The following is a 24,572-nucleotide window of genomic DNA, read 5'->3' as shown; positions in this document are numbered from 1 at the left end:
ACACAGCGAGAGAGGGAACACAAGCAGGGGCAGTGGGAGAGGGAGACACAGGCTTCCCGCTGAGCAGGGAGCCTGATGCGGGGCTCAATCCAGGACTGTGGGATCATGACCTGAGCCGAAGGCAGACGCTTAACGACTGAGCCACCCAGGTGCCCCTTTTAGCCAGATTTTCATGTGAATTTTAAAATACTAGATTTCTAAAACAGGAATCGGAAGAAACAACCTTAGCATCATATTATGAATATATTATATGATAAAAACTTAAAGATACTCTTGTAAAAATCAGGAGCAAAGTAAAAATGCTCTACTGTTATTTAGCATGATTTGTTAGTCCTGGGTAGTGTAGTAAGTTTTAAAAAAAGATAGGCAAATAGATGAATAAAAGATTTAAATAAAAACAGAATCAATAAAGTACCAGCTAAACAGAGACAGAGAAAATAATATTCTTAGAATTTTGCATGCAAAATTAAGGGGCTTATGAATCCTCTGCAGAGGCACCTGGATCTCATGTTAGAATTCATGTTGTCGAGGAAAAAAAGATGGTTTATAACTAGTCAGTAAGTGCTAAAGTTACTTTCTACAGATTTGATGCCTGTTATGTAATGTTCTGCCTATTCAACTCTGCTGTTGTAGTATGAAAGCAGTGACAGAAAATACATAAATGAATGAGCATATAACTGTGCTGCAAAAACAGGTGGCCGGCTGCAATTGGCTTTTGGGTTAATTTGCTTATCTCTGTTTTACATTAATTGGGGACTTTTTCTATTCAGTACTTTACCTGTGATAGCAGGTAAGGTGTTTCTTGCCTAAGTGGTAGCACCAGTGGTAACTAGCCCTATTAATACACTATTAAATGCTTAGATTGAAGCCAGCATGTAGAAAAAGAAAGATACAGCTGCTGGTAGAGGTCAGGGAATTTCTGTATACAGAAAAGTTGCAGGGCTTCTGAAAGTTGTATGTACTTCTAAAAGTACAGATCACTGGGAATCATGTAGGTCTGTTGCTTGGGGCACTGCAAAGGGGAGTGCAAGATTTTGCATTGCTAACAATTCTCCAGGAGATACCCATACAGTCAAGTCCCCAAAACACACTTTGAATAGCAAGATTGTGTGTGTCAGGACTGAAACATCCACAAACACAAATTTCCAGTCTCTGTGGTAATAGTTAATGAATGAACTCGTTATTTGAACACATGGTGAATAGTAGGCTCCTAGATTTTCTTTTAGCTTTTTAGCTTAAATGTTGAGTTGGAACTTCAGTACTGCTAAGAAGTTCTTGAAAATGTTGTAGTTTCTACTTTCTTAACTGATATTTTCTCTTGATATTTGGTTTCCCCAATGTTCTTTTGGTACCTATGATCACTCCTTGTCATTTAATCTTTTTATTTCCTCCATTTCTTACTACTTATGTCTTATTAACCAAAATACAGTTATTTTTGAATAATGAGTCATTACAGGTTGCTTAGTAGTTTCTTGGAGGTGAGTAGAATGTTGATTTCATTAATTTTCCTTAAAGAGGACAAGTTGTAATATTTGAGTTGTCTTTGTTTTTGATTCTGGATTTTTGTTTTAGAAAATTTTATAACTTAGGGAAAGGTAAAAAAAAAAAGACCAGATAGCCATATACCTACCAGTTTGAGTCAACATTTTCTTTAAAAATTTTTGATTAGCTTTATTGAGGTATAATTTCTATGCAGTAAACTTCAATTAATTTTGAGAAAGGTATATAGCCATATAACTACTATCATAACAGAACATTTACATCAACCTATAAAGTTCCCTTGTGCTCCTTGCAGTCAGTTGAAAATACTTTGTGATATCCCTTTTGATTTCTGCTTTGACCCGTGGGTCAAAAGTGTGTTAAGTTCCTAATATTTGGGGATTTTACCACAGATCTGTTACTGATTTAATTGCATTATAGTCAGAAAACATACTGTATGATTTCAGCCCTTTAAAATTTATAGAAACATGCTTTATGGCCTAGAATTGAGTCTGTGTTGGTGACTATTCCATGTGTCCTTGAAAAGAATATTCTGTTGCTGGGTGGAATGTTTTGTGAATGTTAATTGGATCAAGTTGTTTGATAGTGTTCAACTTTATTTTTATTTTTTGCCTACTTGTTCAGTGAGGACTGTTATGATTTCCAACTATAATTATAACTTCTTTCAGTTCTGTCAATTTTTTCTTCATATGCTTTGAATATCTGTTATGTGATGCACATTTAGGATAGTTATGTCCTTTTGATGAATTGGGAAATGTCCTTTTTTACACCTCATAATTTTTTTTTGTTTTGAAGTTTACTTTGATAATACCTTGGCTACCCCATCCTTTTTACTTTAATTAATCTTTATTTTTGTGTTTAAAACGTCTTTTGTACAGCCTGTATTTACCTGTTCTTTTTTTATTTAAGAAAATGACTGTCATTTACTTTTTTTTTTGTTTTTAAAGACTTTATTTATTTGAAAGAGAGAGTGAGTGAGAAAGCACGAATAGGGGGAGGAGCAGAGGGAGAGGGAGAAGCAGACTCCTTGCTGAGCAGGGAGCCTGATGTGAGGCTCTGTCCCAGGACCCAGGCACCCTTAGGTCATTTACTCTTAATGTATTTATTGATACGGTTGAACTTAAAACAACCATCATACTGTTTGTTTTCTGTTATTCCCCCCTCCACCTTTTCCTGCATCCTTTGGGATTAATTTATTTAAAACAGATTCTGTTTATCTCCGCTGTTGGCTTATGTGTTATATTTGTTTGCTATATTTTTTAGAGGTGTTCCTAGGTTGTTCAATATATATCAATAACTTATTGTGTATACCTTCAAATAATACACAGTTCCATTTCTGTTCTCCACAGTACTGTTGTCATACATTTTAATTCTGTATGTCATAAATGTCACAGTACATTGTTTTTTTAAAACAGTCATTTAACTTTTAAAAAGATTAAAAAAGAAAAATTCTTTTTTCTCATATATTCATTATTTCTGGCACTATTCTTTGTGTCAATACACATTTCCATCTGGTATCATTCCTTCTGCCTGAAAGCTTCCTTTAACATTTCTTGTAATGCAGGTCTACTAGTGATGATTTTGTCAGTTTTGATGTCTGAAAAAGGGATCATTTCACCTTTTCCCCACTTCACCTCATTTGTGAAAGATACTTTCACTGGGTATAGAATCTTAGGTTGAGAATTTTTTTTCTTAAAGTATTTTAAACATGTTGCTGCTTTATCTTCTGACTTATGTACAATTACACTGTCATTTATAACTTTGTTCGTCTGTATGTAATGTATCTTTTTCTCTAGCTCTTTGGGGTTTTTTTTGCCCCCAGTTTTCAGCCATTAGTCTATGATTTGCCTCTGTGGTTTCTTTTATATTTTATTCTGCTTAAGATTTGTTGAGTTTCTTGGTTCTGTATATTTATAGTTAAATCTTTTACTTTTTCCCCCTTCTCATGTTTGTTTTTTATGCTCCTTAACATATGGAACAGATTTACAATAGCTGTTTTAACCTCTTTGTATGCTAATTCCATCATTTCTCTAGTTTCTGTTTCTAATGTCTGATTTTTTCCTGTTATGAAGAAAAATAAATTTATATTTTCCTGATTTTTTTTGACATGCATGGTAATTTTTGATTGGATGTAGATCATTCTGATTATTAGTTTTTTGCATGTTTGATTTTGTCTCTCCTTTAGATACTGTCTGACTTTTTTGGTGTATAGTTAAACTACTTGGAATCACTTTAATCCTTTGGAATATTGCCTTTAAGCTTTGTTAGCGTGTTTGGCTAATTTTACCCCACGAATAAGGTGATGTTTTTCTGAGGGCTCTACCCAATGCTCCATATTTTACAGGTCTTTCTTCCCTGGATGGTGGGAATATGAACACTTCTCAGCCCTTTATTGGCATTCATTCATCCATTCATTTATTTTTATTATTAACCTATGATATATTATTTGTTTTAGGGGTACAGGTCTGTGATTCATCAGTCTTACACAACACACAGTGCTCATCACAACATATACCCTCCCCAATGTCCAGCATCCAGCCCCCCCAGCCCACCCTTTTCCCCTCCAGCAACCCTCAGTTTGTTTCCTGAGATTCAGAGACTTATGATTTGTCTCCCTCCATGGTTTTGTCTTGTTTCATTTTTTCCTCTCTTCTTCTATGATCCTCTGCCTTGTTTCTTAAATTCTACATATGAGTGAGATCATATGATAATTGTCTTTTTCTGATTGACTTATTCACTTAGCATAATACTCTCTAGTTCCATCCACGTCATTGCAAATGGTAAGATTTCCTTTTTTGATGGTGGCATAATATTCCATCGTGTGTGTGTATATATATCTATATATCTATCACATCTTCTTTATCCATTCATCTGTCAATGGACATCTGGGCTCTTTCCATAGTTTGGTTGTTTTGGACTTTGCTACTATAAACATTGGGGTGCACGTGCCCCTTCAGATCACTACATTTGTGTCTTTGGGGTAAATACCCAGTAATGCACTTGCTGGGTCCTAGGGTAGCTCTATTTTCAACTTTTTGAGGAACCTCCATACTGTTTTCCAGAGTGGCTGCACTGGCTTGCATTCCCACCAACAGTGTAGGAGGGTTCCCCTTTCTCTGCATCCTCACCAACATCTGTTGTTTCCTGATTTAATTTTAGCCATTCTGACTTGTGTGAAGTGGTATCTCATTGTGGTTTTGATTCGTATTTCCCTGATGACGAGTGATGTTGAGCAATTTTTCATGTGTGTGTTGCCTGTTCATATGTCGTCTTTGGAGAAATGTCTGTTCTTGTCTTCTGCCCATTTCTTGATTGGATTATTTGTTCTTTGGGTGTTGAGTTTGATAAGTTCTTTATAGATTTTGGATACTAGCCCTTTATCTGATATGTCATTTGCAAATATCTTCTCCCATTCTGTCGGTTGTCTTTTGGTTTTGTTGACTGTTTTCTTTGCTGTGCAAAACCTTTTTATCCTGATGAAGTCCCAGTAGTTCATTTTTTGCCTTTGGAGATGTGTCTAGCAAGAAGTTGCTGCGGCCAAGGTCACAGAGATTGCTGCCTGTGTTCTCCTCAAGGATTTTGATGGATTTCTGTCACACATTGAGGTCTTTCATTCATTTTGAGTCTATTTTTCTGTGTGTGTAAGGAAATGGTCCAGTTTCATTCTTTGGCATGTGGCTGTCCAATTTTCCCAACACCATTTGTTGAAGAGACTGTCTTTTTCCCTTTGGATATTCTTTCCTGCTTTGTTGAAGATTAGTGGACCATAGAGTTCAGGGTCCATTTCTGAGTTCTCTATTAGTTCCATTGATCTGTGTGTCTGTTTTTGTGCCAGTACCATACTATCCTGATGATTACAGCTTTGTAATAGAGCTTGAAGTCCAGGATTGTGATGCCACCAGCTTTCGTTTTCTTTTCAACATTCCTTTGGCTATTCTTTTCTGGTTCCATACAAATTTTAGGATTATTTGTTCCATTTCTTTGAAAAAAGTTGATGGTATTTTGGTGGGGATTGCATTGAATGTGTAGGTTGCTTTAGCTAGCATTGACATCTTCACAATATTTGTTCTTCCAATCTGTGAGCATGGGATGTTTTTCCATTTCTTTGTACCTTCCTCAGTTTCTCTCATGAGTATTCTATATTTTTCTGAGTCAGATCTTTTGCCTCTTTGGTTAGATTTATTCCTAGATATCTTATGGGTTTGGGTGCAGTTGTAAAAGGGATCGACTCCTTAATTTCTTTTTTCTTTTTTTAAAGATTTTATTTATTTATTTGACAGAGACAGAGATAGCGAGAGCAGGAACACAAGCAGAGGGCGTGGGAGAGGGAGAAGTAGGCTTCCCGCCAAGCAGGGAGCCCAATGTGGGACTCGATCCCAGGACCCTGGGATCATGACCTGAGCTGAAGGCAGATGCTTAATAACTGAGCCACCCAGTTGCCCCACCTCCTTAATTTCTCTCTTTCTTCTGTCTCGTTGTATAGAAATGCAACTGGTTTCTGTGCATTGATTTTATTTCCTGCTACTTTGCTGAATTCTTCTATGAGTTCTAGCAGTTTTGGGGTGGAGTATTTGGGTTTTCCACATAAAGTATCATATCATCTGCAAAGAGTGAGAGTTTGACGACTTCTTTGCCAATACAGATGCCTGTGACTTCTTTTGGTTGTCTGATTGCTGAGGCTAGGACTTCTAGTCCTATGTTGAACAGCAGTGGTGATAGTGGACATCCCTGCTCTGTTCTTGACCTTAAGGAAAAAACTCTCAGTTTTTGCCCATTGAGAATGATATTCACTGTAGGTTTTTCATAGATGGCTTTTATGATAGTGAAGTATGTACCCTCTATCCCTACACTGTGAAGGGTTTTCATCAAGAAAGGATGCTGTACTTCGTCGAATGCTTTTTCTGCATCTTTTGAGAGGATCATAGGGTTTTTGTCCTTTCTCTTATTAATGTAGTGTATCACATTGATTGATTTGTGGATGTTGAACCAACCTTGAAGCCCAGGAATAAATCCCACTTGGTTGTGGTGAATAATCCTTTTAATGTACTGTTGGATCTTATTGGCTAGTATCTTGGTGAGAATTTTTGTATCCATGTTTATCAGGGATATTGGTTTGTAATTCTCCTTTTTGGTGGGGTCTTTGTCTCGTTTTGGGATCAAGGTAATGCTGACCTCAGAGTTTGGAAGTTTTCCTTCCATTTCTCTTTTTTGGAACAGTTCTGGAAGAATAGGTATTAATTCTTTAAATATTTGGTAGAATTCCCCTAGGAAGCCATCTGGCCCTGGGCTCTTGTTTGTTGGGAGATTTTTGATTATTCCTCCAATTCCCTTGCTGGTTATGGGTCTGTTCAGGTTTTCTGTTCTTCCTGGTTCACTTTTGGTAGTTTATACGTCTCTAGAAATGCATTCATTTCTTCCACATTGTCTAATTTGTTGGCATATAGTTGCTTATAATATGTTCTTATAATTGTTTGTATTTCTTTGGTGTTGGTTGTGATCTCTCCTCTTTCATTCATGATTTTATTTATTTGGGCCCTTTCTTTTTTCTTTTAGATAAGTCTGGTCAGGGGTTTATTAATCTTATTAATTCTTTCAAAGAACCAGCTGCTAGTTTTGTTGATATGCTCTACTGTTCTTTTGGTTTCTGTTTCATTGATTTTTGCTCTAATCTTTATCATTTCTCTTCTCCTGCTGGGTTTGGGCTTTATTTGCTGTTCTTTCTCCAGCTCTGTTAGGTGTAGGGTTAGGTTGTGTATTTGAGACCTTTCTTGTTTCCTGAGAAATGTTTGTAATGCTATATACTTCCCTCTTAGGGCTGCCTTTGCTGCATCCCACAGGTTTTGAACAGTTGTGTTTTCATTTGTTTCCATGAATTTTTTAAATTTTTTAATTTCCTGGTTGACCCATTCATTCTTTAGTAGGATGCTCTTTAGCCTCCATGTTTTCAAGTTCTTTCCAACTTTCCTCTTGTGTTTGAGTTCCAGTTTCAAAGCACTATGGTCCAAAGATATGCAGGGAATGATCCCAGTCTTTTGGTACCAGTTGAGACCTGATTTGTGATGCAGGATGTGATCTGTTCTGGAGAATGTTCCATGGACACTAGAGAAGAATGTGTATTCTGTTGCTTTAGGATGGAATGTTCTGAATATATCTGTGACGTCCATCTGGTCCAGTGTGTCATTCAAAGCCCTTATTTCCTTGTTGATCTTTTGCTTCGATGATTTGTCCATTGCAGTGAGGTGGGTGTTAAAGTCTCCTATTATTACTGTATTATGTCGATGTGTTTCTTTGATTTTATTAATTGCCTTATGTAATTGGCTGCTCCCATGTTAGGGGCATAAATATTTACAATTTTTAGATCTTCTTGTTGGATAGACCCTTTAATATGACATAGTGTCCTTCCTCATCTCTTATTATAGTCTTTGGTTTAAAATCTAATTTGTCTGATAGAATGATTGCCACCTCAGCTTTCTTTTTTTTTTTTTAAAGATTTTATTTATTCATTTGACAGAGAGAGACACACAGCAAGAGAGGGAACAGAAGCAGTGGGAGTAGGAGAGGGAGAAGCAGGCTTCCTGCAGAGCAGGGAGCCCGATGTGGGACTCGATCCCAGGACTCTGGGATCATGACCTGAGCCGAAGGCAGACGCTTAACCATCTGAGCCACCCAGGCGCCCACCTTGTGACTTTTGATTGGAGCATTTAGCCCATTTACATTCAGGGTAACTATCGAAAGATATGAATTAGTGCCATTGTATTGCCTGAAAGGTGACTGTTACTGTATATTGTCTCTGTTCCTTTCTGGTCTATGTTAATTTTGGGCTCTCTTTGCTTAGAGGACCCCTTTCAGTATTTCTTAGAGGATTGGTTTGGTGATTGCCTTTATTGGCTTTTGAAGATTGTTCTGCTGACGTTTTTTGTGTGTGGTTAATTTTTCTGGCCTGTGATAGTTTATTCTCTCACATGTTCAGATTAGTACTCATCCAAACACTTAAGGGGACCCCTTTTTAGGTCTCGTGGCTCCTTCTCTCTTTAGCTTTTCCTGGCACTTGACCCACAAATTCTAAATGCCTGGCCTCCCTGAATGCAGGTATCTGGCTCTTCAATTCATTGAGATCCTCAGGCTGCTTGGATTCTTCCAGCCTGCATATTAGCCTGGAAACTGCTTGTAGTTAGTGAGTTGGGCCAGCTGTAGATCTCACCTCATTTGCTTATCTTCTTATGTTCAGTTTTCTAATTGTTTATTGGTGGTAGGTTAAATTCAGTTCCTTTTCTCCATTACAGCCAGAAGTGGAAAGTGATTTAACAGTTTGCGTTCTTTCTTTTTGTCCTGCTTGGAATCACTTCAGTGAAAATTATGCATGTTCACTTTAGCCCTAAATATTTAAAATATAGCTTCAAAAATTCAGAGTTTTCTTTTATATACCTGTTGTATTGAAGAATATTAACAAGGTTTCCTTAATATTATCTAAGATTGATTCCACTTTGTACAGGATTGTCTCCAAATGTTTTTTGTTTCCTTCTTAATTGGATTCTTTTCTATTTTGATTTTTTGTTTTGTTTTGTTTCTTTGTTTTTGCTCTAGCATATTTGGACAGTGTTTATGGTTGTGTCGATTTTCCCTGCCCTGTTGTTCTTTTTGCTGTGATAATAATGTGGGTAATTTCTTTTTCCCTTTTCTCTGAGCCAAAGTTTGAGGGGCTATTTTGTGTTTTACCCACTTTTCTCCAGTCATGGAGTCATGATCATATTCAACCTTTTTGAGAATTCCAGGGCTGTCTTCTCTTTTGAGATTTAAAAAAAAAGTGAGTTGTATGACCTCTGAACATTAGGAGCAGCATCAGGAGTCCAGTGTGCTATGCTTTCCCACTTTCTCATTAGAATATTCTGTTTATTTCTTTGGCTGCCTGTTTGAGAGATTATACCATTAGGTTGTGCCCAGTGTTGTATTAGGGCACTGGCTCTCTTGAAAACAAGAAAAAAATCCTCTGATATGTAGCCTGTTCTAATTTCAGTGGTATAAATACTCCCCCGTTCACCCCCCACCCTGGCTGATTTCAAGCTACCAACATAATGTCAATGAATGCTGATTTGGGAAGAGATCTGGTGCTCATGAGCCTGTATAAGCTTAATCCAACACACACTGGTTATATCCTTTTTTTACTTGGTTTCAGTTCTTGAGGAATTTTTTTAATATGTGAGAATGGACTGCTTTTTAAAAGTTTTTTTTTTTTCATGGATCCCCCTTGTTTTATTAAGTATTAGGGTATATAAATTACATAATATAGTTTCAGTACATTATCTTAACTTCAGTGATTTTTTTTTTAAGATTTTATTTATTTGACAGAGAGAGAGCAGCAGGCAGAGGGAGAGGGAGAAGCAGGCTCTCCTCTGAGCAGGGAGCCCGACGTGGGGCTCGATTCCAGGACCCCGGGATCACAACCTGAGCCGAAGGCAGATGCTTAACCGACTGAGCCACCCAGGCGCCCCAATGATTTTTTTTATATTACTGAGATCATCTCATAAATACTGATATTTATGCATAGTTAACATAGAAACATAGGTCTTATGTAGAAGCTGATAATGACATGGACTTGATAACTATGTTTCTGGGTAGCATTAACTTTACCAGTTAAAATCTGTGAATCATGTTTTATCTCAATTATAAAGATTCAGAAAATCATTACTCAGATCCTTTATCAGTGAAAGTAAACATTATCTTCCCTTAGAAAATCCCTTTGTGTGTGGGATGGAGAAAAGATGACTGTTTAATAACTCTCCCAGTAGGATTCCATCCATGCAAATAATTGAGCTTTTATCACATCACCAGAACTACAGTAGTTACTGTTTTAAGTTGTCAAAAGTGACATATCTGAACTGTGACTTAAAAAGTTTACTTTTTTGGTGCTGAAAAAGGAGTGGGAGCAGTAACTTTGCAAAGCCAAGTTTGTGCTGTGGCTACTCAGTCCATTTAAATACAATTCATTAATCCAATAGAAATCCTACATTGAATTTTTTTTTAAGATTTTATTTATTCATTTGAGACACAGAGATACAGGGGGAGAGAGAGAAAGCATGAGCAGGGAGAGAGGCAGAGGGAGAGGGAGAAGCAGGCTCCCTGCTGAGCCAGGAGCCCAATATGGGGCTTGATCCCAGGACCCTGGGATCATGATCTGAGCCGAAGGCAGACGCTTAACCATCTGAGCCACCCAAGTGCCCCCCTACATTGAATTTCAAATTGAAAGAAACTACCAAAAGTTCTCATACTACAACTTCCTCGTTCTTGATTTCTTAAAACCCAAGTATAAACTTAAAAATATTTTTAAAGAATGTGGAAAATGTATGGTATAATATCTGATTCCATTATTTAGTTTTGATTTTTAAAAGTTTCATACTAGCAGGCTTTATCATCTCATATCCTAGCTTCACTGTATTGTCTTTGTTAGTTGCAAACATAATTTCGGATTCTAGTGTTGGACTCCATTCTTGTCATCTCTCTTGAGAGATGTGCATTTAAAAGGACAGTGAAGTGACTTGATAATAGTTTACATTAAATGATCCTTTAATGCTAGTCTTTGTGCTAAGCAGTTTACGTCCATTTAAGGTAGTCCTTGTCTCTATTTTACAGATAAGAATTCTGAGATTTTAAAAAAGTTAAATAATTACCCAGCTCATCTAGTCATGGCTAGGAAGTATCAGAATGAAAACCCAGTTCTGTGTTTATTCCTCACTTTATGGCCTCAATTTGTGTATGTAGGTCTCAAAGGCAAGTGTAGGAGGAGGAAGTAGAGGAAGAGATGGAGGAGATGGATGATAATGATGAATAATTTACTGAGCCTCTACACTATTGTAGGTACTTTGCTAATTACCACACATGGCTTAAATCATAATCCAAACAGCCTTAGGAGAAAGGTATTCTACTTCTCTCCAGTTTTAAGGATGGGACACTGAAGCTGAGTTTTCCATTTGATGAGGGAAACAGGCTAATAAATGAAGGTTATGGTATTTAAACCAGATAATTTTTTAATTCTAGTAAAAAAAAAATGCTTACCATAAAATTTGTTATCTTAACCATTTCTAAGTGTACAGTTCAGTAGTGTTAAATATATTAAGTTCTGAAAACTTCAGAACTTAAACCCAGATGATTTGACATAAGAATGTGTGTCCTTAACTGTATGATGACTAGCCACTGACTTGTATGTATATAGAAAATTTAGTGATGGACACTTAGGCTTTATAGAATGTTAGATAAACCATTATATATATTTTTTTTAATTTTGGTGTTCTCTTTTATAAAAGAAGGCAGTTTTCTTTAGGAAGAAATTTTGATTTCTTAAGGAATCACTCTTTTTTGACTTTTGCTCATGGTGAAGATGGAGAAACCAGGACCAAATTTATCCCTCTGCCTGAAAAAAACTAAGGAAACCTAAGGGGGAAAAAAACAAAAAACAAAACAGGGAAACCACAGCTTTGAAAGACACTAGTCACCAGATGGTAAAGGACAATGATCCCTGAGAGAGGGGAAGCAAATGAGGCCAGACTATCAGAGTGAAGAGTGCTGCATAGAGAGAGAATCCCTGAGATCTGCAAAGGGTTCCGTTTCCCTAGTGTTTGGCAGAATATTGATCAGCGAATACATGTGAAGAAACTACCTAAGGCCAGGGAAAGAAACAGTGCCCTGTGTTCACATAGAGCAGGAAATAGTGCCTGTTCTCACTGGCTAGACTGAAAAAACTCATTATTTGTGAAGCAGTGGGGTAGACTACTCAGATAGGTCTTGCTTCAGTAGTGGGGAATAATTAACTCTACACTGAGCACTGTTCCAGACCCCCCCCAACAAATCATAAATGCAAGACCCAAAAGGATCAGACTGTTTCCACGTAACTATACTTTCTTCTATAACAAAGCCTGAGAATATTTATAAAAATACAAAAAAGCTTAGCACCCAACAAAGTGAAATTTGCAATGTTCGGCATCCATTTGGTGAAAGATGATATTATAAGGCATGCACTGAAGCAGGAAAACAGCAATCCATAATGAGAGGAATAAGCAATTAATTGGAATCAACCTGGAAGTGACACGGGTATTAGAATTAACAGAAAAGAACATTAAAAGAGTATTATAACTCTATTTCATATATTTAAAAAGTTAAGTATAGACATAGAAAATATAAAACACATCTGACTTCTAGAGATGAAAACTGTAGTGTTTTCAGTGGAAAATGCAGTGGATGGCATTAACAACAGATTAGATATTGCAGAGTATTAGTGAACTAGAAGATACAGCAGTAGAAACAATTTAAAATGAAAAGAGAAGAAAGAATTTTTAATGAATACGAAAAACCAGCAGTTGACGGTGGGAAAAGTTTGAATCACCTGATACACTTGTAATTCGAGTCCCTCTGGGGAAGGATGGAGAGAGTTAAAAAAAAAAAAAATTGAAGAAATAATGGTTGAAAAACTGTCCACCCACAGATCCAAGAAGTTCACTGAAATAAAGCTCAAGAAATACGAAGAAACACATGGTAATCAAATTGCTCAGAGCCAGTGATAAAGAGGAAAAATCTTGAAAGCAAACTAGGGAGGGAAAAGATACATTATGTTCAGAGGAGCAAAGATAAGGATGACAGATTTCTTCTCAGAAGGAATACAAGTGAAAAGATGGTGGACCAACATTTTTAAAGTATTTAAAGAAAAAAAACCAAACAAACCTGAAAGCCTGGAATGCCCAGTGAAAATATCTTTCAAAAATGAGGACAAAATAAAGACCTTCAGACAGAGTTTTTCACCAGCAGAAGAAGTGTTAGAGGAAATCATCCAGAAGGAAAATGATACCAGATGGAAATATGGATTCACCATAAAGAAATAACCCTGGAAATACTAGAGAAGATTTTTTTCTTGTTATTTAATCCTCATTAAAAGATAATTGTTTCAATGAAGACAATAACAATATATTGTGAGGTTTATAAGATATATATATGTGTGTGTGTGTATATATATATATATATATATATATATATATATGTAAAATATACAATGGCAATAACCTCTAAAGGCCAGCAGGAGAGAAATGGAAGTATATTAGTGTCAGGTTCTTATACCTGAAGTGGTATAATATCATTTAAAGGTAGGCTGGGATAAGTTAATGATTATATACTATAAGCTTTAAAGCAACTACTAAAATAACCAAACAGGATTTTGCTGATAATCCAATGAAGAGATAATAATGGAATCATAAAAAATAATTAGTTCAGGGGTGCCCAGGTAGCTCAGTCAGTTAAGTGTCTGCCTTCAGCTCAGGTCATGATCTCAGGGCCCTGGGATGAGCCCTGTATCAGGCCCCCTGCTCAGTGGGGAGTCTGCTTCTCCCTCTGCCACTCCCCTCACTCGTGCTCTCTCTCTCTCGAATAAATAATAAAATAAAAATCTGAAAAACACCACCACCACCACCAAATGGGTTAAAAAGTAAAAGGATGGGAAAAGATACACTATGCTAGCCCCCCCAAAAGAGGGTAATGGCCATATTAATATCAAAGTAGATTTTAGGACATAGAATATTACAAAGAATAAAGAAGATCATTTGATAATGATAAAGGATTATTTAAACCAAAAGGCATGATAATCATTAACATCTGTGCATGTAATAACAGCTTCAAAAATCAAGCAAACAATTGCAAGGAGAAATAGGAAAAAATTACAGTCATAGAGATTTCAATACCCCTGTCTTGATAATAGTTAGAAAATCAATAAGGATATTGAAGACTTGAACAACCTTGGTAACCAACTTGACCTGGTTGACATTTATAGAATATTCAATAAGAGCAGAGATTGACATATCTAGAACATTCACTGTTAACAGCAGAATACACATTCTTTTCAAGTGTCCATGAAATATTTGCAAAGATAGGTCATATTCTGGGTTATAAAATAAGTGATAGATTAGAAGTAACACTTCTAATAGGACATGGATCAAAAAGGAAATTAGGAAGTATGTTGAATAGAATGAGAATGGTAACACAACGTAACAGAATCTATGGGATGCTGCTAATGCTGTATTAAGGGGACATTTATAGCACTAAACATCTGGATTAGAGAAGAAGTGAAGTCTTAAATCAGTGGCATTACTTTATGAAACAAACAAGAAAGAACAGTTAGACTCAAAGTAAGCAGAAAAGAAATAAGATCAAAGTGAAAATCAACAAATAGAAAACAAATAATGAGGGAAAATGAAAGGAAATAAAAGGGTTTTTTTTTTTTAGAAGATCAATAAAATCAATAAATTTCTAGCCATCCTGATCAGGAAATGAAAAAGACAAGATTTAGATTACCAATATCAGGAATGAGAGAGGTAACATCACTGCAGATTCAAAAGATATAAAAAAACACGAGGGCATATTATGAATAAATTTATTTCTATAACTTTAACAATTTAGACAAAATGGACAAATTCTTACCACTCACTTAAGAAGTAGATAACCTGAATAGCTCATCTTCTATATATGAAATTGAAATTATAGTTAAATTCCTTTTCACAAAGAGAACTCTAGGCCAAGATGGCTTTACTGGTGAACTCTACCAAACATTTAAGGAGGAACTAATACCAATTCTATATAAAAGGGTCCAGAAAATTTAAAAAGAGGTATACTTCTTCAGTTTCTCTTTTACTCTAATATCAAACCTTGGCAAGGATAGTACAAAAAAAGAAAACTATAGACCGATGTCTCTCATGACCGTAAAAGATAATACACTGTGACCAGGTAGGGTTTATTCAGTAATGCAGAGTTGGTTTAATATTAGAAAGTCAGTCAATTTAATTCATCATAATTAATAAACTAAAAAGAAAAAATCCATATAATCAACTTACTAGGTGCAGAAAGAGCAGGTGACAAAAGTCAGCATCTGTTCCTGGTAGTTTTTACCAACAGAGTATTAATAGAAAACATGATAGAAGACATCAAAGACAAACCTATGGCTAACATTCAAACTTTTGTGTGGGTGAAATTCCCATTACAATAAGTTTTTTAAAGTATGTGAAAGTAAAAAACTAACATTAGTGAGACAATTGTTTCATATGTATTTGTAGATATTTGAATAATCATGGAATCATATTAGAACTAGAATGGACCATCAAGATGATACTAATTCAAACTGTTTATTTTTTATAGGTCAGTATGGAAATCCTTTAAATAAATACATTAGACATTATGAAGGATTATCTTATGATGTGGATTCATTACACCAAAAACACCAGCGTGCCAAAAGAGCAGTTTCACATGAGGACCAGTTTTTACGTCTAAATTTCCATGCCCATGGAAGGTGAGTAAATTTCTTGCTGAGTCTGAAGTTTTCCATATTTAATCAAGTTAGAAGAAGAAATTTTATACCATTAATTTTCCTTCTCTAATAGAAAGGTCCCCATTTGGAAATTCCGCCTACGCTAGAATTTGGTATATATGCAAAAAAATGTTTTCTTTTAAAAAGGATTACCCTTTTATATTAAGGAAACAGTCAAACTTAAATGTTTTTAAATTTATGAATCCAGTCCTTTATTGTATTATTAGAGGATTTTTTAAAAAGATTTATTTATTTATTTATTTATTTTAGAGAGAGAGAGATTGAGAGAACACAAGCAGGAGGAGCAGAGGGAGAGGGAGATAGAATCTCAAGCAGACTCTGCGCTGAGCATAGAGTGGGACGTAGGGCTTGATCTCCTGACCCTGAGATCATGACCTGAGCTGAAACCAAGAGTTGGATGCTCAATGACGGCACCACCTAAGTGCCCCTAAGGAAGATTCTTTTTCATAATTTCCTACTACTTTTTATATGATTTATGGGTAGATAAATGTCTTAGGGGGCCAACAGTGAAGGTAGCTGGTTTTATGTCATTAAGTCATTTAATTTCTCATTTATTTATTTATTTAGAGAGTGCACAGGAGTTTGGTGGGGCAGAGGGAGGGGGAGAAACTGAATCTTAAGCAGGCTTCACGCCCAGTGTGGAGCCCAACATGGGGCTTGATTTCAGGACCCTGAAATCATGACCTGAGTCGAAATCAAGAGTTGGATGCTTAAGTGACTGAGCCACCCAGGCACCCCAAACTCAATTTTATCAGTTCTAAAATGAGTTTTGTAGACAGATTACCTATTGTATGCTCATTTCTCAGAATTGTTAAGGGATAAAGAACAGGGAGCCAAGGGAGGAAGGTAAAAATCACATTTATTTAGTGCCTGGGGTGTCCCAGGTGCATAGATGCTTTATATGCATCTTCCTATTTTAATCTTCTCAAAACCCAAACAGGGTAAATATCTTTTTATATCCAAGAAAACTAGGGCTCAGAGAAGTTAAATGATTTCTTTAAAGTTATACAGCATAGATTTGAGCCAGACCTGGCTCACTTAAACCCCATATTTTTTTTTCTTTCTGTGGGTTAGGGACACTTAGATACAAAATCTTCGAGTAGTCTTTGTTAGACTCTGCCTTGCTTGCTGTAATTAGTAAATCTGTTCCTTTTGTGCTTTTCCTACTGCTGTAACCCTGATTCATTTAGCTCCTAATAGGTTTCCCAGCTTCCACTCCATTTATCATTAAAGCTATCCTGTGGACTTCTACAAGATGACTCTTCCTAAAATGCTTCCTTTTTCATGTCAGCTTCTCGCTCCAAAGTCTTCAATTGATGATTGTAAGCCAGATTTCTTAACTTAGCTTTCAAGATTCTCTCTATAAATTAATTCTAGTCTATTTTTCTAAACTTTATTCTGTTTCCCAACATTAAGTGTTTTTCATCCAGAATGATCTAATTGCTGAATATACCATGAACAGCTTGTTTTCTGTGTCATTTATCTTAAATCTTGATCATCTTTTAATGTACTGTTCAAGTTCTTTAAAGATTTACTTACACCTTTCTTGGACCCTTTAAATAGGTGAACTGTACCATTGGCATTTGATTCATTCTGTGTTCCTTTTCATGTGTGTATTTCATATTTATTTTTCTAGAACTGTATTTTTTGTTTCTCATAGGAAGGCATCCTGGCTACTATTTAGTAATGTTTATTATTTGTACTTATGCTTAAGTACAGATGTATAGATGCTTAAGAAAGATATTAATGGATGAAAAATCAGATAATAAGAAATGCTATGAAGCTTAAAGTGTTTTATGCATGGAAATAAATAACTTACTTATTTAACTTATTTTTCCATTTTAAAAAGTAATGATCATTGTAGAAAAAAATACTTATAATTTATAAAATCTCTTTGATATAAAGGAGGTAAAAAGATTTATTTTAGCGTCTGTTTGATTTTCTAGGTAAAAATTTTAGTGGCAGCAATTCATGTAAATTTCTATGAACCTTACCTTCAGATATTTTTAAATTACCCATTCTTTATTAGTACCATGAAATAATAAGCAATCATTAAGCCTTTGTAAGGTTTTAGTGACCACCTCAGAATAAATTTAATACTATATTCCAAATACAGTGTAACTAACAGAAGGAAAAGTTGAGATTCTGGCTGCCTTTGGTTTGAATACCACAGTTCTATTATATGATAGATTTTTATTTTTATCTGTCACATAATTCATACTGAGCTTGTGGCAAAACTAAATTCCTAGGCTCCCCCCCACCTCTTCTTTTGGTGTATTTATGTGTGGGAGTGAGAGTGAGGATATGTGAGCGTGCATGCTGTTGTTTATTAATCCAAAAACTTATTTATTGAGTGCTAGTTAGAGGTTACTTAGTTTAGGCTGTGGGTGGTAGGAACAAATCAAACATAGATCTAATGGGGCAGCAAGATGTGAGTTAGTCATTTTATAAGAGGAAAATGTGATATTGTGCTTTATAGGTAAAATACTATAGATATTCAGATGAGGGAGAATTTACTTCTTTCTCTCAAGAAAGGACCTGGAGCCAGGAAATTTCATGCGGTGTTAAGTGGTCATCTTAGGTACTTTTAACAGAAATCTGTTTAATCAACTATATATACACACACTACATTCTCTAGAATAGATCCAAATTGAGGTATTGTACTTTATTGTCTCAGTGGTTATACTTGTATATTCATTCTGTCTCAGAATTTGTGCCCTGGGCACCTGGGTGGCTCAGTTGTTAAGCATCTGTCTTGAGCTCATGTCGTCCTAGGATCGAGCCCCGCATCATTCTCCTTGCTCCAAGGGGAACCTGTTTCTCCCTCTTCCTCTGCTTACCACTCCCTCTGCTTGTGCTCTCTCTCTGTGTCAAATAAATTAGTAAAGTCTTAAAAAAAAAAAAAAAAAACACTTGTGCCCCAGTGTGTGCTGTCCTTGTGCATTGTGGCTAGACTTATCTATTTTTCATCTTTTAAAAAATAATCAAGTAGAGTTTATTTCTCCTGATTATATGGTAAGGCTTAATCCCCTAGAATCAGATCTCACTGTATTTTAATAAATTACAGAACATAATAAATATTGTGCAGTTAACTTAGAAAAAGGGAAAATACTTGAAAAGGGTTCTGTTTAGTTAGACATTTATGACTTGCATTTCTGAATACTAGCACAGTCTGGGTGTGTGTGTGTGTGTGTGTGTGTATTAAAGTCATTCTTTGTGCTCTTTGTTTTATGTTTAAGTATTTGAGCAGATTTCTTTCCAACTGGCTTCCAAGTTTCTTAAATAAGAAAGGGTATATCACAGCCCATGTTTACAGATACTAATGTTAAATGAAGAAATGTTGAGATTCTTTAAGCCCACAGTCCATTCTTAAGAATTCCATGAAAAACCATTGCTCTTGAAATAAAGTTTGAAGTTGTTTGAAAATAAAAGTCATGTGAGGCAGTGCTACAGGAAAGATTGTTAAGGAAAGATAAGTATTTTGAAACATACTTCAGTAATATTAGGATATTAAAATATTTTGATAATAGATGCTAGGTTAAAAGATACTCTTAGCTTTGCTGAGAAATTAGAAATCAGTTTTCTTGATTTCAGAAATTGCTTCACTTGGATAATGGGATGCCTAAGTGAGCATTGCTTCTTCCTCTAAGCTCACTTAGCAATATGTATATCAATTATAGTATTTAGTACATTTTATTATAACTTTGTTTACATGCATATGTCTTTCATTCCCTGCAAACTTGAAGGGCAAAGTCTAAGTTGTATTTACCTTTTTTATATAGATGGTGGTTATTTAAGTTATTTGAATGAGTGAATGAATGAATGAAGCATTATGAAGGGAACACAACATTTATAAGCATAAAGTTCTGACAAGGGGAGGTATATAATTAATACTTTTGTTTAGGTCTGGCCCTTATCAGAGAGTTTAATCAGAAAAGTAAAGTATCAGTTGCTTATTTTATATTTAATTTGATGGATAATAAAATACACTAAAATATTAAGAAATAGATTTTTAGCTTAAATATTGTTCAGTCTGGAATATCTCACCCTTTTTAGCAATTGTTCCTAATCAGTAAGTAGCAGGCAGATTTATTGTATTGTGGGGTACAGGATTTTTAAAATACTTATGGAAAATTTGTTCTTTATCAGTCCTCTTGTTCATGTGAAAGTGTGTGATGTGCCAGGGACTGTCTGTTGTTATTCCCTTCCCTTATTCTACTTTGATACTAGTAAAAGACATATTCACCGACTGAGCCACCCAGGTGCCCCTATATACTAGTAAAAGACATGTTGTATCCTACAGTCCCTGGCTTCATGGTCTTGTGTTTTAGGCTTGTACATTACCAGTGCACTGCAGTTTCATTAGGAATTTTGCTAGTGTGACTTTCATAAAATGTAAATTTTATATTGTTCAAGTCTGGATTTTATATAATATGCTGAAATATTATAGTCCTATATTGAAATAGATGAAAATTTAGAATAAATAAGTATTCTTGGACTTATCCAAGAATATTAGTTAGTATAGCCTGAGAAGAATGGCAAGCTTGTTTAGTAGTGATTTTTAATATAGCTCATAGTGAGATTCTGATGTTGTATATATATATATATTTTTACTTTATGCCTTTTGTTGCAACTATCATTGAAGAGAAGCATAAGGGATCATTCCACTATTCCTTTTTCCTAATAGAACTTCTATAAATTTTCTGAAATACTTCTTCATAGTGGTATTTAAGAAAAATAAGTAGAAAGAATATCTGAGAACTCTGAAATAATACAGTTTATCTTTTTGGTAGGAAGTATGCATATACTGTTGTATTAGAACCTGTTTTTTCTTGTTGTGTATATATGTATTTTTGAACCTTTTCCTTCTTACCTTGTTTTCCAAATTATGGACAGTCGTCTTTATCTTCTGGTCTTCTCACCACTTGTCTAACTTTACAGCCTTTTATAGATTTGATGGTTCACATCTACCAGCTTTTCATTTGAGCAGAAAGCCACTTAAAGAAACTTGTGATTTTATAGGAAGGATAATAAGTGTATTGAAACAGTCATAAACTAGGTAAAGAAAGGGAGTACAGTGTTCAGAGACGGAGTTCTCTACTAATGTCACATGTGTTATCTAGAGATTTCTTATGAGTCTCAGTTTCCTCAGTAAAACCTTGAATTTTGGACACGATAGTTTTTAGGCCCCTTCCTGCTTTAAAATTCTATAAAATATATTAGTAACACTCAAGTAACTAAATTTACAAAAGTCAAAACACTATGTAGTCAGTAATAGACTATTTTTTCTGCCTCTGTGTTTATTTGTGTAACATAATAAATAAAAAATTGCTTCTAATATATGATTTGTATATAGTATAGAAAGATACCAGATTTTTTTTCTTAAGTTCCAGATAATGTTTTGGAGAACTTACACGTTTCTTTTTTCTGATTTGACAAGATAATTCTTCCTAATGCCTTTTAATAGTATGCTTACAAACTTTTCGAAACAAATGGTCAGACATTTGATTTGACATTTTCTTTTGGAGTTTGGAACTTAAGTTCTCCCTACTGCTCAGATATGAGGGTATCAAGAAGGTATCAAGAAGGTGGCCCAAGGAATCTGTAAAAGACATAAATATTTCCTTTGATGGATTTGGGTTAGTCTGGAAGTATCTTGGTTTTATCTTTGTCATACCATGAGTGAGGTAGCAGAAAGCTAGGACACTTTTAACTCTGTGCAAAAACCAGCACACTTTGAGAAGCAGAGGTAAGAATCCAGGGAGTCCAAACAGATGCCAGCTCATAAAGAACAGCAAGAGAATAAATTTGAATTATATAAAAATGTTATGCATGAGGAAAAACAAAATTTTGAAAAATACTGACTTGGCACTGAAATCTCTCCCAGCAAAATTTGAGCAGGTTGGAGCAAAAATTTATAAAGAAAAAGGGTATTTATTTAGTACCTACTTTATGTGAGGTACAGTACTCTTTAGCATACATTATTAAGCTATATGTCACACTGCTTTTTGTGTCAGCCGTGGATTTCCTAGGAGGTGATATTCTTTATTCTTGCCTGTTTTCTCTTTACACAGAAATTAAAAGCCTAACAATTTTTTTAAAGCTAACAAATATGTTAAAAGTCTGAAGAGACACAGGCTATTTGAATTACTTCTTGAATCATAAAGAAAAACAAGAGCTGAGTTGGATTCATGTTAATTTTGTATTTAAGAAGCTAAGTTGAGAGCTGATGATTGCTCTGAGTTTAGTTTCTTAGATATGGTTTCAATCAAAATACCATTTTTATTTTACATGTTTTTAAGCACTAAGCTAGGCTCTATGTGGAAGAGATGGAATGAGTGTAAAAAAAACAAACCCAAAAACCTGAGCTTTCTCCTGCTCAGGGGAGGAAAAGGGAATGGAAGTGTAAGAGTATAAAAGTACCTTTCTGGGGTGCCAGGCATGCAACTCTTAATCTCAGGGTTGTAACTTCAAGCCCCATATTGGACATGGAGCCTACTTAAAATAAAAATAAAATAAAAAAATTCTGCTAAAAAAGTGTTTTTCTGACTGTTTTTAACTCTTCTGATACCTCATCACCTCTAAAGTTCATCAAAAACAGGCTTTTGAGGGGCACCTGGGTGGCTTAGTCGTTAAGCGTCTGCCTGAATTCAGCTCAGGTCATGATCCTGGGATTGAGCCCCGCATCGAGCTCCCTGCTCCGCAGGAAGTCTGCTTCTCCCTGTCCCACTCCCCCTGCTTGTGTTCCCTCTCTCACTGTGTCTGTCTCTGTCAAATAAATAAGATCTTAAAAAAAAAGCCAAAGAAACCCACAAAAACACAAAAAAACCAGTCTTTAGATGTCAGAGTTTCTAGAGTTGTTGATCTAGACAGTAAGTGTCAGAAATTATGTATATTTTAGTAGTAGAAAAGCCCATCATTCATTTTCCTCAATTGTAAATTATATTTCATACTAAAATATTGCATGTGCAGTTGGGTCTTTTATGAGATAAGTTCTCCAACTTAGATTTAATTTGGATTCATAGCCATCCTTTTTTTTTTTTTTTTCTGTTATTCAATTGATTAAGCCCCATGTAAGTTGTGCTGTTTCTTAAGAGTGTAGCAAGGGTTTTATATAACTAAAAGTTATTTAAATGCTTATCCTATTTCATTATACTTGAAAATTCTTTATATAACTGTTGAATGGGTATGTTTAGTTTATTGGTTTTATGCTTGTTAGGATTGTTTTATTAAGCATCAGTGAAGTCTTGTATAGTTGTATGCTACTTTAAAACTGGTAACTGTTTGGGCGCCTGGGTGGCTCAGATGGTTAAGCGTCTGCCTTCGGCTCAGGTCATGATCCCAGTGTCCTGGGATCGAGTCCCCCATCGGGCTCCCTGCTCCTTGGGAGCCTGCTTCTCCCTCTGCTTCTCTCTCTCTCTCTCTCTCCCTCTCTCTCTCTCCTCCTCTGTCTCTCATGAATAAATAAATAAAATCTTAAAAAAAAAAAACAACTGGTAACTGTTTAAAAATTCTTTGGTAATCATATATATAGTTTCTTTTTGAAAAGCTGAATACTGAGATTCCTCACTTGGTTGTATCATAAAATTTTCTAACTTTTTTAACTTCTTAAATGTCTTTGCTTCTTTGGGTTGACATTTTTTTGGGGGGAGGGTTGATAAATATTTTTAATACTTACACATAGGGATCAAATCAAGCTGTTAATTTGTGTATGTCTCTGAAATCTTTTAACCACTTCAAACTAGTTCTAAAACAGTCTATATGGGAAGAATAATGCTGAATCAAAAAATCAAATATAAACCAAAAGTCTAGCGTTAGAATCTTAGGTATGTTGGTATGGGACATATAGTTGTGTAATGTAGCAGTATTTTTTTTTTTTTAACCCTAAACCAGAGATTCATTTGAATGGAATTTTGATCTCTGGATCGAATGAAAAATACATTGTGCATTTCTTTTTGTTTAAGTTTATTTGAGCTACAAGAGATGTTTCTGTAGTTTTAATATGCTGTAATTTACTAAGTCCACTCTCATATCTTAAGCACCTAATGTATTCGAGGCACTTTAGTAGTCACTAGTAATAGACTAACTGAACAGACAGGTCCTTGCTGGTGAGGAGTTCATGGATTCATGAGAAAGGCAGGTGTTGGATTAGGAATAACAGCTGTGATAAATATTAAGAAAGGAATGTTCAGAAGATTGCTGTGGGAGCATTGGGGATGCCATCTTGTCTGGAGGTTAGGGAAGGCCACTCTTAGGAGATGGCATTTAAACTGATCCTGGAAGGATGACAGAAGAGGAGTTGGTTAGCCAAAGGGAGTGAAATGTGTTCTAGACAGAGGAAACAGCATGTGCAAAGATACTAAGATGAGAAGTGGCGTGTTTATGGAATTGAAGGGATTTCAGTATATGAGGGATCTTAAAATGTAAGGGAGTATGGTTCCAAATGAGGCTGTAGATGTAAGTAAGAGCCAGATCTTTGAGAGTTTATGTAAGTCATGGTAATGATTTTTTACTTAGCCTTGGAAGGTTTTTTTTTTTTTTTAAAGATTTTATTTATTTATTTGACAGAGACACAGAGAGAGAGGGAACACAAGCAGGGGGATGGGAGAGGGAGAAGCAGGCTTCCCACTGAGCAGGGAGCCTGGTGTGGGGCTTGATGCAGGGCACAATCCCAGGACCCTGGGATCGTGACCTGAACCGAAGGCAGACACTTAACCGA

At 35.5% G+C, this 24,572-nt stretch overlaps 1 protein-coding gene across 2 annotated transcripts in view; it reads left to right on the top strand.

Annotated features, from left to right (window-relative positions):
- ADAM10 (ADAM metallopeptidase domain 10) overlaps nucleotides 1-24,572 on the top strand; it is a 133,300-nt gene that overhangs the window by 19,360 nt on the left and 89,368 nt on the right. For both annotated transcript variants that reach the window (XM_025883568.2, XM_025883567.1), the window contains one exon: nucleotides 15,664-15,814. In XM_025883568.2, the coding sequence (XP_025739353.1) occupies nucleotides 15,664-15,814 (151 nt within the window). The remainder of the gene's footprint in view (nucleotides 1-15,663; nucleotides 15,815-24,572) is intronic.

Source organism: Callorhinus ursinus, unplaced genomic scaffold (assembly GCF_003265705.2).
Source record: "Callorhinus ursinus isolate GAN/ISIS: 27379988/994484 unplaced genomic scaffold, GSC_fseal_2.0 scaffold25, whole genome shotgun sequence".
Taxonomy (NCBI): Eukaryota; Metazoa; Chordata; class Mammalia; order Carnivora; family Otariidae; genus Callorhinus; species Callorhinus ursinus.
The sequence above is the reverse complement of the archived record's forward strand: the minus strand, read 5'-3'. Positions and strand labels throughout refer to the sequence as shown.